This window comes from Triticum urartu, chromosome 5A, assembly GCF_056163025.1.
Source record: "Triticum urartu cultivar PI428250 chromosome 5A, HENAU_Tu73, whole genome shotgun sequence".
Classification (NCBI taxonomy): Eukaryota; Viridiplantae; Streptophyta; class Magnoliopsida; order Poales; family Poaceae; genus Triticum; species Triticum urartu.
This window is the reverse complement of record NC_141877.1, coordinates 487,794,905-487,809,645: the sequence shown is the minus strand read 5'-3', so window position 1 is coordinate 487,809,645 and position 14,741 is coordinate 487,794,905. Positions and strand designations below refer to the sequence as shown.

Sequence of the window (14,741 nt, the reverse complement as noted above, 5' to 3'; positions counted from 1 at the left end):
AGCATCACGAAGAGATCGAATGCTTGAAGCTTGCCATCCTTTTTGGTGATAATGGACTTGTGAAGATGTGCGGAAGAGTGGCTCACCCATAGTGGAGTATGGGGGAGCAATCAACTAGTCTTCATCGAGTCAACACAATCAAGAAAGGTGGTCCAACTTGAGGGAGTCAAGATCGTCATCATCTAGCTCAAGTGGACCATGTGCAAGGCAAAGGTTTGCCCTTGATATGTTTTCTATTTTACCGGTCTCATGATGGTAGTTGGGAGACCGGGTTATAGGATCAATTGCCGTACTATCAAGGGGGGCTCTCGATGAGTAGCTTGATCGTATCGTTCGTAGAGAGCTCAAACCATTGCATCATTGCATCATCTTTATTGGTTCTTGTTTGGCTCTCTTTGAGAGTTTTGGAGCTTATGGTCATCTTGATGACAAGCTCGAGTTCATCGAAAACGGAGTTCACATGCATCTTCTATGATGTTTTCGATGTTGGAGGTTTTGCCGGTTCTTCTCGGTTGGAGGTTTCACTCCTCCATTTGTTAGGCTGTGATCTTTTAAATAGGGGTGTAAACATATGTAATACTTTTAAATAGGGGTTTCAATTCAACTGACTTACCTTTTAAGTTTGCAGATGTGATCTTTTATGGCTAAACATAGCTTTGGGCTTACAGTGATAAATACTTGTTTCATAGAACTTTCTCCTCCATTCTTTGTTGACATAATATTATTGTCATCTACCCCTAATAAATCAGCTCCATCCAAATTTAAACCTTGCGATGCTATCAATGACTGTTGCTCGTTTTGAATCAGTTTCATTGTCAGTACAGTGGTTTTTCCAGTGCCTGACCTCCCAACTATAAAACTAGTGAGCGGGAATTGGATTATCACCTTCTCTTCATCCGTCAGTTCAAAGGGGATGTCAATTTCAGACCCACCAGTAGCTGTCAGCAAATGCTTTGCCATTCCAGATGATAAAGAGTAGAATTTCATCAGTAGGAAGCTTTCACTAACTTTTGAATTCTCCATGCCATATGATGTATCCATGGGATCATGCTCTTCATGAGCATCAGCTTTGCAATCCTTGTTATAGCGGATAATATCATGCACGATATCCCAAACCATTGGAACCTCCAGTTTCCTGTTATCCACAACAAAAGGAGGGCAAAGATTAGAAGAATGTCTTCAGGCAATTCATTTGTAGGCATGAACTATTTACAGACAATTCATCTCTGTAAGTATCAGAGGTATAAAAAATCCAAGAAACCTGATTATAGCCCATTAACAATAAAAAAACTCATACCCTTGTGCCTGCACTCTCCTGCAATGATCCAGGTAATCATCCGTGTACATCTAGAATAGATTCTCGAGGCGTTGAACAATCCTTGCAACATTTTGCTGTGACAGTAGGTCCCAAATTCTTATTATCTGGGAATACGTTCTTTCAGTTTTCTCAATGTCAGTACTCCAAACAAGATACAAGTCCCATACCTTGTATACTTTTACAAGATGAGAAACACCAGGCATATCAAGGTTCTTGACTGTTGTCCTCCAACCATCTCCAAGTTTGATAAGATTTTGGAGTACTTCCTTCCTGAGCTGTGGTGATTTTAGTTTGGTGAAAGACTTTCTAAACTCATCGCTAAGAATGACCTGTCGAATACATGAATACAAAAAATGGAACATGAGAAAGAATGTATACAAGAAAAATGAACATTGTGTACTTCAAGAAAATTAGGAGCTTCACAAAGTAGCACATGTCCTGAAAATCTTATTTACAAACCTCTCACAATCCAATTGCAGAGCAACCAGCCTAGCAGAGACAAGTGAACCACATACATGACTCCAAAAAGTAAAAAACAGATCTATCATGAACACAAAAAAATCACACTATAAAGGAACTGTATATTCAGTAAACCCTAACTAACTGACAACAAGCATGAGTCTCATAAAACAAATGCATATACATGTGGTTTGCATTCTGGGTAATTTAAGTGCAACCACATATTAGAAAATAAGAAAGTAGTTCAAAGCCAAACTGGCTGAAACCATGGCACTTGCCTTCCATCTGGTATTGCTGAAAACCGCTGATTCAGCACTAAGAAGATCCTCAAGTTCATCAAGGTCATGCTTTACTAGCAAAACCAACCTACAGATGGTTGCGTCATTAGTGGCACTGAAAATACATTTACGTCTCTCCGCATCAGCAACAAGGTCTGTCCATTCGGTCCCACTTTTATGAAGTGTATGAGCATTCCCAACAATCCAAAGACAGTGCCTATATGAATAAAGCATCCATCAGATAATTTCTATCATCAGTCTGACATACTTTGAACAGCAATAAAACAAGGGACCGCAAAAAAAATTGATGCACACCTTGCTCTAGTAAGAGCAACATTTGTTCTTCGATTATCAGCAAGAAATCCAACAACTCCTCTCCCGTTGGAACTAACAGTTGATAGTATTATTATATCATCCTCTTCTCCCTGGAAACCATCAATGGACTTCACTTGCACATGAAAGCCATCACATGTATTATATTTTTGTCCAAGTCGATTTTTAATTGCATCAACTTGAGCGTTATATGGAGAGACCACACCGATGTTGAGCCCTTGGTCTGTCCTTTTCCAAGCTGCAGAAAAAACTTAGGTGGTATGCTTACTGATCATTACGGATCAATTATTTGACAAGGCTATTGAAAGAATATTCTTCAACAAATTTAAGTTGATTCCGTGTCACCAAATCATTGACATATCATTGCTTTTCAACTACGAAGTCCGATGATAATAGAAGTTACCAAGGCGGGTCCAGGCAATGGCCAAACAACTCTGATAGAGCATAATGCTTCATCTTTCATGTCATCTATCTAATGCTCTCTTTTTTCAAAATAAAAATACATTGTTTACCGAACAGGGCAGTAGAATTGAAATCTAATAAAGTCGGGTTGATGTAATTAACCATATCAAGAGATACACATAGAAAACTGGACTCTCAAACGTACACTATTGTGGTGAACACCTTTCTACCAATGAAGGTCATGCAGTATGCAATACAAGAACGGCAGATCACGTCAGATTCTAAAGATCCCATGCCCAAGTAGCTTCTTAAAAAATAACTAGAAAGGATATTAAGGTTAAAGAAAGGATAGGGTTCAGCTTAGACATACATTTAAAGATGGTATTGATTAGGTGCAAAACAACATCAACTTCAACCATGTTTCTGCGACTGTTTCCCATGCCCTCTGTGTCTTCCCTTCCATCAGTGAGATTTATAAACGTGTAGCTCCCAAAAGGGAGGCATGTGTAATCCTTATTATAACTAGGAGACATGACATTGGGACCATCTAAAATCTTCCTCTCATAAAACTGAGCATCTGGAAATAAGCTGATACAAGGATTCATGCGATACTGTATATTCAGCAAATGCTTATCAAATTTGAGCATAACCAATCTCTCAAATAAACTTGTCACAAATCCAGCTTCTTTGCATACCTAGAGACAACCAATGAAAGTAAGTAACATTATCGAAAACAGATAAATAACAATGAGACATAAAAGAAAGATATGGCCGTCACATTTTCTATTCTTAGCATTTCAGTATCATAAGTTTATCTTGTTGATAAATGTGCCAATGACTAACAAATGAATTCAGACAATATAAAGAGGGTGAGGCAAAACCTTACTTTGCTTTTAACCATTGCACTCAGCTGACAGTCATCTCCTACCAAAACAACATGTTTTAACCAATGCAGACGTAATGGGATCACCAATTCACACTCCCGCACTTGAGCAGCCTCATCAACAATTAATACTTCGAGGGGTGAAATCTCCATGTGATGTAACCGATAAGAGCTGGAGGTAGTACAGAAAAAAAGTGTTGCATTATGTATGCAGTAGTTCTGGACCCAGTTTTTGTTTACTCCAGTGGGTAAATTAAGCGAGTGTAGCAGATCCTTTAGCAATTTAAGGCATGAAGATCTTGCTCCATCCAGTTCCTTTTCAATAGAAGACATAGGTTGTGCACAAACAGAGTTTTCAGTTGATAGGCAACCAAGTCCCCTTTTTAAGCCCTCATCAGTCAAGTCTACGTTGCACAGAAGAGCACCAAAATTTTCCAGCATATGAAGCAATGTAGATATATTTATGGCACTGTCACGAGAAAAGCACCTGCCAGGAAGGTGAACCCACAAATTCATGATGCATCTTTTCAGAGCTACTTCTATCACATCAAATTGCTTCTTAACGAAGTCCAAAAAGCACACTGGATCAATTTTGCCATCATCCTCAAGAAGCATATCATACCGTGAAGAAGAGTCTTCAAAAAGGGATATCATTGAAGCTATTCTGTAGTTCCATCCAGACGACGATGAAAAGCATTCCACAAGTTCGTCGACACGAAAATCCAAGAAAATCTCCTGAAGATCCTTGGTGATGTCCATGTTAGACCTGCTTCCCAATAACAAGATATCTCCAAGAGAAGAAGGCAGACCAATGTTGTTATTGCGCTGATTGAAATCCTTCAAGTTTTGAAGGAAACGAGTGCAAACTCCAACAATAGCAACATTTGTGGGAGCACAAGTAAGAGTTCTGCATTTCAAACACGCCAAGACCCACAGTAAAGTGCTATCCGTCTTGGTTTTTCCAGTGCCTGGTGGACCCCATATAAGCTTCATGAGGTTCACATGCCCACATTGTCAACTGAGATGACAGATTCAATAGCATCCACTTGTGATTGATTAAGCTTAACCAAAAGTAATTGTTCTATGAAAGAAGCCAAACACCCCCCATCCTGCTTAACACACATACCGCAAATATCCTCACCCTGTAACAGAGCAGTCAAAGAGGAGCTCAAAAGGTTAGGTCCCATACTAATTTATACTGGGTAATGAAAATGGCAAGTAAAACTAAAACACGAGTATGCATGTCATATTACCAGATTTGTGGGGGCTAAGAGCGACTTGATTATTGTGAAATTTTCATTCATGTGTGCATCGAAGGTAAGTGCTTTCCATACACGTATGTTTGTGGTGATATTATTGAGAAATATTGCATGTTTGAGTTTGTTCAAATCTTCTTCCAAATCAATATTCTTTTCAACTTTGACTTTCTCTGAAGCCCTTCTGGTATTCATCATCGATAGAAACCTCAGTAACCATTGCCAAGAAATGTGTGACACCATGGCGGTTTAAGTCCTCTGCAGCTTCAGGTTTTATGCTAGAAAAAATAAAGATGTCACCGTTCCTGGCAGAATAAGCCCCAGTAGAGAAACCAGCATCATTGTCCCAAAAGCCCACATCCATAAAGTATGATCTCGACTTTCCTGCTACCTCCATGGAAAGTATTTTCGACGAGGGTGCTCGACTGATGAGTTCAAGGCATGAGCGCAGATCTGATCTTGTTTCTTCAATCAGAGGCACACGGTACGATGCGAGATAGTGATCAAGTGACTTGAAGTTGCAGGGAATAGTCTCAAACTAAAAACAAAAGAGGTCATTTCCAAATGAAAAATAATTATAGCTAGCAAAAGATGATTCTCCTACAGTTCCTTGAGCACACAACAAATGGCATGTAAACAGAAGAGCTATATGATCAATGTCATCTACTGCAAGAATCAGTACAGGGCTCATATCACAAGGAGGTTGCTGTACTCAGCTATAGAAATTGTTCTCGTAGCAAGACAGTTTGTAATTTCTGCCACCAAATTGTACAACATCACGCATACATATCATTACGATACATGACTTATGCACCTATCATGTTCCAACAGCGGTTTGAAACTGACAGTGTACTCCCTGCGTTCCTAAATATTTTTCTTTCTAGACATTTCAAATGACTACTACATACGGATGTATGTAGACATATTTTAGAGTGTAGATTCACTCATTTTGCTCCGTATGTAGTCACTTGTTGAAATGCCTATAAAGACAAGTATTTCGGAACGGAGGGAGTATTATCTAATAATAAAGTTTTTTGGAGGCACTTGACAAATGGTGGTCACATGATGAAATTAGTATGTCATCATTTTCTACAGCAACGTGCACCTCCAACAGTAACATACGAACCATTCTCTAAAAATAGAATCATGTAATTAACCCGAATCAGTCACAAATGGCAGCAACAGACAACAGCAACATGCAATTTCCTGAAATCCAACAATTTCTGGGGAAAAAATCCTGAAGTCCAACAGTTAGCGTGCAACAATTATGTGCGTTGCCACTTGACATCAGACAACAATCCTGAAATCCAATAGTTGTGTCATCGTTTTCTACATCACCTATTTGCCACCAAATAAATTTCTTTGGAGGCACTTGACAAATGGTGGTCACATAATGAAATTAGTGTGTCATTGTTTTCTACAGCAATGTGCACCTCCATCATCAGTAACATAAGAAACATTCTCTAAAAAAAGAACCATGGTATTAGCCCAAATCAGTCACAGATGGCAGCAACAAGCAACAGCAACATGTAATTTCCTCAAATCCAACAATTTCTAATTTTTTTCCTGAAACCCAACACTTAGCGTGCAAGAATTACGTGCGTTACCACTTGCCATCAGACGACAGTCCAGAAATGGCACTCCCACTCAGCACATGCTAATTAATTGCAGTTATAGTTCCATTCCATGGCATGTGGACAGAAACCCCATCCTAAACCCTAGCAGCCGGATCACACACACCGCAACCTGGAACATCCAACAGCTGACCCAGCTTCGATTACACACAAAAGGCAGCGCACTAAACGCTATTAATGAAAAAAGTCACCAGATTTAAATTAAACCTAGCACAGACACGCAGCATACACCTCGCTTGTCCAGAGTTCGTGCCATACACACACAGATTCAGCCGATAAAAGGGTGAAGCCCGCACAAATCATCATCATCCGGATTCCGGAGGCGGGCGAGAGGAGGGGTGAATGAATGGCGCACGGAGAGCACCACGGCGCGTACCTTCCCCCTATAGAGGTCGTCGTCGTTGATCTCCTGGAGTGACCAGGAGAGCACCACGTCCTCCAAATCCGCCTCCCCCATGGCTTCCCCCCTCGGCCTCGTGCATCGTCCTAGCCGCTCATGCGCGAGCACCGGAGCAGGCCGCCGTCATTTGGGAGGAGGAATGGAAGGAAGGGGGTTGGTTTGTGGCCTTGGCCATCTGGACTGGAGGAGGGAGGAGTCGCTTGTGGTCAGTCAATGCAGAAAAGCAGAGCAGATGAGCGATCAATGTGAGGGGAGGGGATCAGACGATCAGTATAGCAAGTGCGCAAAAATCTTTTGCTTGTGGGAGAGGAAGAGGGGATAGAAAAGCAGAGCAGATGAGCGATCAATGTGAGGGGAGGGGATCAGACGATCAGTATAGCAAGTGCGCAGAAATCGTTTGCTTGTGGGAGAGGAAGAGGGGACAGAAAAGCAGAGCAGATGAGCGATCAATGTGAGGGGAGGGGATCAGACGATCAGTATAGCAAGTGCGCAGAAATCTTTTGCTTGTGGGAGAGGAAGAGGGGACAGGAAAGCAGAGCAGATGAGCGATCAATGTGAGGGGAGGGGATCAGACGATCAGTATAGCAAGTGCGCAGAAATCATTTGCTTGTGGGAGAGGAAGAGGGGACAGAAAAGCAGAGCAGATGAGCGATCAATGTAAGGGGAGGGGATCAGACGATCAGTATAGCAAGTGCGCAGAAATCTTTTGCTTGTGGGAGAGGAAGAGGGAGGATGGCAGTCTTTTGGTGTGGTGTCTTGGAATTCGGGCCCTTTTTCACGGGGCTGGTAAAGAGAGGAGGGCGGCAGCCAGCCGTGGTGAACACTAAACAGTGCCGCAGCTGGTCTAGAGAGCGCCGTGGTGCTACGGCTACAGTAAAAATGCCATGGTAAAAAGTACTCTTCTCTCCTGCGTTTGGCTTAGTCATCTCTCTCGCTGCCAACGTGTTCTCTTGTCGTATAGGAACAGTAATATTGGAAAAATACCATGTGAACCTGGTGGTGGATGGACCCTGTAAAAATTCATGGAAAAAAGATTAGCAATTTTGGAAAAAAGTCATAAATCTTCATAACTTTTTTTTGAACAAGGTTGACTTATTGGGCTACTCGTAAAAATAAATTGACCACAAAAAATGCCCCTAAAAATCTGAGCATAAAAACAAAGTGTCCATGACAATACAGACTGAATAGTTGATAGAACATGCGGTGCCCCCATGTTTGGTTTTGGTAATTGATGACAATCTCTATAGACTAATGGTTGCCTTGAGTTATATTTGAAGGTTTTGTCCATAGGCTTTTCTTGGAGTACATGTGTTGATTTCAAGGAGAGTTTGTGTCGTCCAAGGTGTTATTTAAGGAATTATCCAAAGATTTGTCATGTGAGATTTGAGCTTATTGCAAGCATGTCTTAAAGAAGAAGATTGTGTGATCATTCATGTCTACCTTCAAGACATCATCCAAATGAAGAGAATTGGAAAGGTTCAAGGTTAATCAAGACTAAGTCAAGAGTGAATCAAGTTGATCAACTCACAAAGCGCAGAAGATGTACCTAGAGGGATCAAGTGATCCCATGGTATGGTTGCGGTGTGCAAGTTCAAGTGGAGCATCACGAAGAGATCGAATGCTTGAAGCTTGCCGTCCTTTTTGGTGATAATGGACTTGTGAAGATGTGCAGAACAGTGGCTCACCCATAGTGGAGTATGGGGGAGCAATCAACTAGTCTTCATCGAGTCAACACAATCAAGAAAGGTGGTCCAACTTGAGGGAGTCAAGATCGTCATCATCTAGCTCAAGTGGACCACGTGCAAGGCAAAGGTTTGCCCTTGATATGTTTTCTATTTTACCGGTCTCATGATGGTAGTTGGGAGACCGGGTTATAGGATCAATTGCCGTACTATCAAGGGGGGCTCTCGATGAGTAGCTTGATCTTATCGTTCGTAGAGAGCTCAAACCATTGCATCCTTGCATCATCTTTATTGGTTCTTGTTTGGCTCTCTTTGAGAGTTTTGGAGCTTATGGTCATCTTGATGACAAGCTCGAGTTCATCGAAAACGGAGTTCACATGCATCTTCTATGATGTTTTCGATGTTGGAGGTTTTGCCGGTTCTTCTCGGTTGGAGGTTTCACTCCTCCATTTGTTAGGCTGTGATCTTTTAAATAGGGGTGTAAACATATGTAATACTTTTAAATAGGGGTTTCAATTCAACTGACTTACCTTTTAAGTTTGCAGATGTGATCTTTTATGGCTGAACATAGCTTTGGGCTTACAGTGATAAATACTTGTTTCATAGAACTTTCTCCTCCATTCTTTGTTGACATAATATTATTGTCATCTACCCCTAATAAATCAGCTCCATCCAAATTTAAACCTTGCGATGCTATCAATGACTGTTGCTCGTTTTGAATCAGTTTCATTGTCAGTACAGTGGTTTTTCCAGTGCCTGACCTCCCAACTATAAAACTAGTGAGCGGGAATTGGATTATCACCTTCTCTTCATCCGTCAGTTCAAAGGGGATGTCAATTTCAGACCCATCAGTAGCTGTCAGCAAATGCTTTGCCATTCCAGATGATAAAGAGTAGAATTTCATCAGTAGGAAGCTTTCACTAACTTTTGAATTCTCCATGCCATATGATGTATCCATGGGATCATGCTCTTCATGAGCATCAGCTTTGCAATCCTTGTTATAGCGGATAATATCATGCACAATATCCCAAACCATTGGAACCTCCAGTTTCCTGTTATCCACAACAAAAGGAGGGCAAAGATTAGAAGAATGTCTTCAGGCAATTCATTTGTAGGCATGAACTATTTACAAACAATTCATCTCTGTAAGTATCAGAGGTATAAAAAATCCAAGAAACCTGATTATAGCCCATTAACAATAAAAAAACTCATACCCTTGTGCCTGCACTCTCCTGCAATGATCCAGGTAATCATCCGTGTACATCTAGAATAGATTCTCGAGGCGTTGAACAATCCTTGCAACATTTTGCTGTGACAGTAGGTCCCAAATTCTTATTATCTGGGAATACGTTCTTTCAGTTTTCTCAATGTCAGTACTCCAAACAAGATACAAGTCCCATACCTTGTATACTTTTACAAGATGAGAAACACCAGGCATATCAAGGTTCTTGACTGTTGTCCTCCAACCATCTCCAAGTTTGATAAGATTTTGGAGTACTTCCTTCCTGAGCTGTGGTGATTTTAGTTTGGTGAAAGACTTTCTAAACTCATCGCTAAGAATGACCTGTCGAATACGTGAATACAAAAAATGGAACATGAGAAAGAATGTATACAAGAAAAATGAACATCGTGTACTTCAAGAAAATTAGGAGCTTCACAAAGTAGCACATGTCCTGAAAATCTTATTTACAAACCTCTCACAATCCAATTGCAGAGCAACCAGCCTAGCAGAGACAAGTGAACCACATACATGACTCCAAAAAGTAAAAAACAGATCTATCATGAACACAAAAAAATCACACTATAAAGGAACTGTATATTCAGTAAACCCTAACTACCTGACAACAAGCATGAGTCTCATAAAACAAATGCATATACATGTGGTTTGCATTCTGGGTAATTTAAGTGCAACCACATATTAGAAAATAAGAAAGTAGTTCAAAGCCAAACTGGCTGAAACCATGGCACTTGCCTTCCATCTGGTATTGCTGAAAACCGCTGATTCAGCACTAAGAAGATCCTCAAGTTCATCAAGGTCTTGCTTTACTAGCAAAACCAACCTACAGATGGTTGCGTCATTAGTGGCACTGAAAATACATTTACGTCTCTCCGCATCAGCAACAAGGTCTGTCCATTCGGTCCCACTTTTATGAAGTGTATGAGCATTCCCAACAATCCAAAGACAGTGCCTGTATGAATAAAGCATCCATCAGATAATTTCTATCATCAGTCTGACATACTTTGAACAGCAATAAAACAAGGGACCGCAAAAAAAATTGATGCACACCTTGCTCTAGTAAGAGCAACATTTGTTCTTCGATTATCAGCAAGAAATCCAACAACTCCTCTCCCGTTGGAACTAAAAGTTGATAGTATTATTATATCATCCTCTTCTCCCTGGAAACCATCAATGGACTTCACTCGCACATGAAAGCCATCACATGTATTATATTTTTGGCCAAGTCGATTTTTAATTGCATCAACTTGAGCGTTATATGGAGAAACCACACCGATGTTGAGCCCTTGGTCTGTCCTTTTCCAAGCTGCAGAAAAAACTTAGGTGATATGCTTACTGATCATTACGGATCAATTATTTGACAAGGCTATTGAAAGAATATTCTTCAACAAATTTAAGTTGATTCCGTGTCACCAAATCATTGACATATCATTGCTTTTCAACTACGAAGTCCGATGATAATAGAAGTTACCAAGGCGGGTCCAGGCAATGGCCAAACAACTCTGATAGAGCATAATGCTTCATCTTTCATGTCATCTATCTAATGCTCTCTTTTTTCAAAATAAAAATACATTGTTTACCGAACAGGGCAGTAGAATTGAAATCTAATAAAGTCGGGTTGATGTAATTAACCATATCAAGAGATACACATAGAAAACTGGACTCTCAAACGTACACTATTGTGGTGAACACCTTTCTACCAATGAAGGTCATGCAGTATGCAATACAAGAACGGCAGATCACGTCAGATTCTAAAGATCCCATGCCCAAGTAGCTTCTTAAAAAATAACTAGAAAGGATATTAAGGTTAAAGAAAGGATAGGGTTCAGCTTAGACATACATTTAAAGATGGTATTGATTAGGTGCAAAACAACAGCAACTTCAGCCATGTTTCTGTGACTGTTTCCCATGCCCTCTGTGTCTTCCCTTCCATCAGTGAGATTTATAAACGTGTAGCTCCCAAAAGGGAGGCATGTGTAATCCTTATTATAACTAGGAGACATGACATTGGGACCATCTAAAATCTTCCTCTCATAAAACTGAGGATCTGGAAATAAGCTGATACAAGGATTCATGCGATACTGTATATTCAGCAAATGCTTATCAAATTTGAGCATAACCAATCTCTCAAATAAACTTGTCACAAATCTAGCTTCTTTGCATACCTAGAGACAACCAATGAAAGTAAGTAACATTATCGAAAACAGATAAATAACAATGAGACATAAAAGAAAGATATGGCCGTCACATTTTCTATTCTTAGCATTTCAGTATCATAAGTTTATCTTGTTGATAAATGTGCCAATGACTAACAAATGAATTCAGACAATATAAAGAGGGTGAGGCAAAACCTTACTTTGCTTTTAACCATTGCACTCAGCTGATAGTCATCTCCTACCAAAACAACATGTTTTAACCAATGCAGACGTAATGGGATCACCAATTCACACTCCCGCACTTGAGCAGCCTCATCAACAATTAATACTTCGAGGGGTGCAATCTCCATGTGATGTAACCGATAAGAGCTAGAGGTAGTACAGAAAAAAAGTTTGTGGTGTCTTGTGGGAGAGGAAGAGGGAGGATGGCAGTCTTTTGGTGTGGTGTCTTGGAATTCGGGCCCTTTTTCACGGGGCTGGTAAAGAGAGGAGGGCGGCAGCCAGCCGTGGTGAACACTGAACAGTGCCGCAGCTGGTCTAGAGAGCGCCGTGGTGCTACGGCTACAGTAAAAATGCCATGGTAAAAAGTACTCTTCTCTCCTGCATTTGGCTTAGTCATCTCTCTCGCTGCCAACGCGTTCTCTTGTCGTATAGGAACAGTAATATTGGAAAAATACCATGTGAACCTGGTGGTGGATGGACCCTATAAAAATTCATGGAAAAAAGATTAGCAATTTTGGAAAAAAGTCATAAATCTTCATAACTTTTTTTTTGAACAAGGTTGACTTATTGGGCTACTCGTAAAAATAAATTGACCACGAAAAAATGCCCCTAAAAATCTGAGCATAAAAACAAAGTGTCCATGACAATACAGACTGAATAGTTGATAGAACATGCGGTGCCCCCATGTTTGGTTTTGGTAATTGATGACAATCTCTATGGACTAATGGTTGCCTTGAGTTATATTTGAAGGTTTTGTCCATAGGCTTTTCTTGGAGTACATGTGTTGATTTCAAGGAGAGTTTGTGTCGTCCAAGGTGTTATTCATGGAATTATCCAAAGATTTGTCATGTGAGAGTTGAGCTTATTGCAAGCATGTCTTGAAGAAGAAGATTGTGTGATCATTCATGTCTACCTTCAAGACATCATCCAAATGAAGAGAATTGGAAAGGTTCAAGGTTAATCAAGACTAAGTCAAGAGTGAATCAAGTTGATCAACTCACAAAGCGCAGCAGATGTACCTAGAGGGATCAAGTGATCCCATGGTATGGTTGCGGTGTGCAAGTTCAAGTGGAGCATCACGAAGAGATCGAATGCTTGAAGCTTGCCGTCCTTTTTGGTGATAATGGACTTGTGAAGATGTACGGAAGAGTGGCTCACCCATAGTGGAGTATGGGGGAGCAATCAACTAGTCTTCATCGAGTCAACACAATCAAGAAAGGTGGTCCAACTTGAGGGAGTCAAGATCGTCATCATCTAGCTCAAGTGGACCATGTGCAAGGCAAAGGTTTGCCCTTGATATGTTTTCTATTTTACCGGTCTCATGATGGTAGTTGGGAGACCGGGTTATAGGATCAATTGCCGTACTATCAAGGGGGGCTCTCAATGAGTAGCTTGATCGTATCATTCATAGGGAGCTCAAACCATTGCATCCTTGCATCATCTTTATTGGTTCTTGTTTGGCTCTCTTTGAGAGTTTTGGAGCTTATGGTCATCTTGATGACAAGCTCGAGTTCATCGAAAACGGAGTTCACATGCATCTTCTATGATGTTTTCGATGTTGGAGGTTTTGTCGGTTCTTCTCGGTTGGAGGTTTCACTCCTCCATTTGTTAGGCATACCTCCCCTACCTCTTCTTACTATAACCAGTCGCTGTTCTGATGCTACTCGTCGTCTTGTTTCTAACAAGCTTGAGTTTGCTCAATTCGGAGCTCATATGCAGAAGTTATGGCAGTTCTTGTTTTCTTGAGTGTGGTTTTTGACAGGGTCCCAGTGGTAGTACCGTGGTACCCAGCGGTAGTAACGCTGAGGGGTCACAAGCGGCAGTACCGCTCCGCAGCGGTAGTACCGGCGGTGACTCTGCAGCAGTACTACCGCTGGCTTACCATGTCCCTACCGCGTCGATTCGAGGGGTCTTTTTTTGTGTCGGATTGTGCGGTACCTCGCTGCGGCAGTAGTGCGGCAGTACCGCTCCTTAGCGGCAGTACCGCCCTTCCTCCGCGGTAGTACCGCCCGGTTCCCTCTTTCCCTTTCCCCTTCGTTCTGCGCGACAGTACCGCCGAAGGGTGCGGTAGTACCGCTTAACCCAGCGGTAGTACCGCTGTCTCCTGCGGTACTACCGCCCCAAGGTTCATGTTTTGTTGCTCCTTTTCCCTGTTTCTTCTGCCTGAGCGGTAGTATCGCTCATGTGCGGGCTGAGCACATAACGGTTGGATTTTCCCCCTCCTATAAAAGGGGGTCTTCTTCCCCAATGAATCTTATCCTTTGAGCTCGTGTTCTTCCCCCATTGTTGACCTTCTTCAAGCTTGCTAACTCTCAATCCCTCCGTGGATTCTTGCTAGTTTTTGAGGGAAAAGAGAGAGGAGGTCTAGATCCACATTTCCTCCAATCACTTTCTCCTCTATGTGAGGGGAACCCCTTGGATCTAGATCTTGGAGTTCTTGGTGTTCTCCTTCTTGTTCTTCCTCTCAATTTCCTCCCTAGC

The 14,741-nt window shown here is 41.3% G+C and overlaps 1 protein-coding gene across 1 annotated transcript; it reads right to left on the bottom strand.

Moving 5' to 3' along the window:
• Window positions 1–609: 609 nt before the first annotated feature.
• On the bottom strand, window positions 610–4,669 carry LOC147972152 (uncharacterized). Its single transcript, XM_087524245.1, has 7 exons — window positions 3,677–4,669; window positions 3,111–3,485; window positions 2,371–2,480; window positions 2,056–2,143; window positions 1,433–1,647; window positions 1,298–1,315; window positions 610–1,135 (listed from the first exon to the last, which is right to left on the bottom strand). The coding sequence occupies exons 1-7, from the start codon at window positions 4,664–4,666 to the stop codon at window positions 610–612; spliced, it is 2,322 nt and encodes a 773-aa protein (XP_087380371.1). The 5' UTR covers window positions 4,667–4,669.
• Between the last annotated feature and the right edge of the window lie 10,072 nt (window positions 4,670–14,741).

Coding starts and splice junctions, on each gene's coding strand:
- LOC147972152 (XM_087524245.1), bottom strand. CDS start 4,666: ATGAAGCTTATATGGGGTCCACCAGGCACTGGAAAAACCAAGACGGAT. Junction 2,144..2,370: donor GTTGCTCTTACTAGAGCAAG/GTGTGCATCAAT, acceptor AACCATCTGTAG/GTTGGTTTTGCTAGTAAAGC. Junction 1,648..2,055: donor TCAGCAATACCAGATGGAAG/GCAAGTGCCATG, acceptor TGTATTCGACAG/GTCATTCTTAGCGATGAGTT.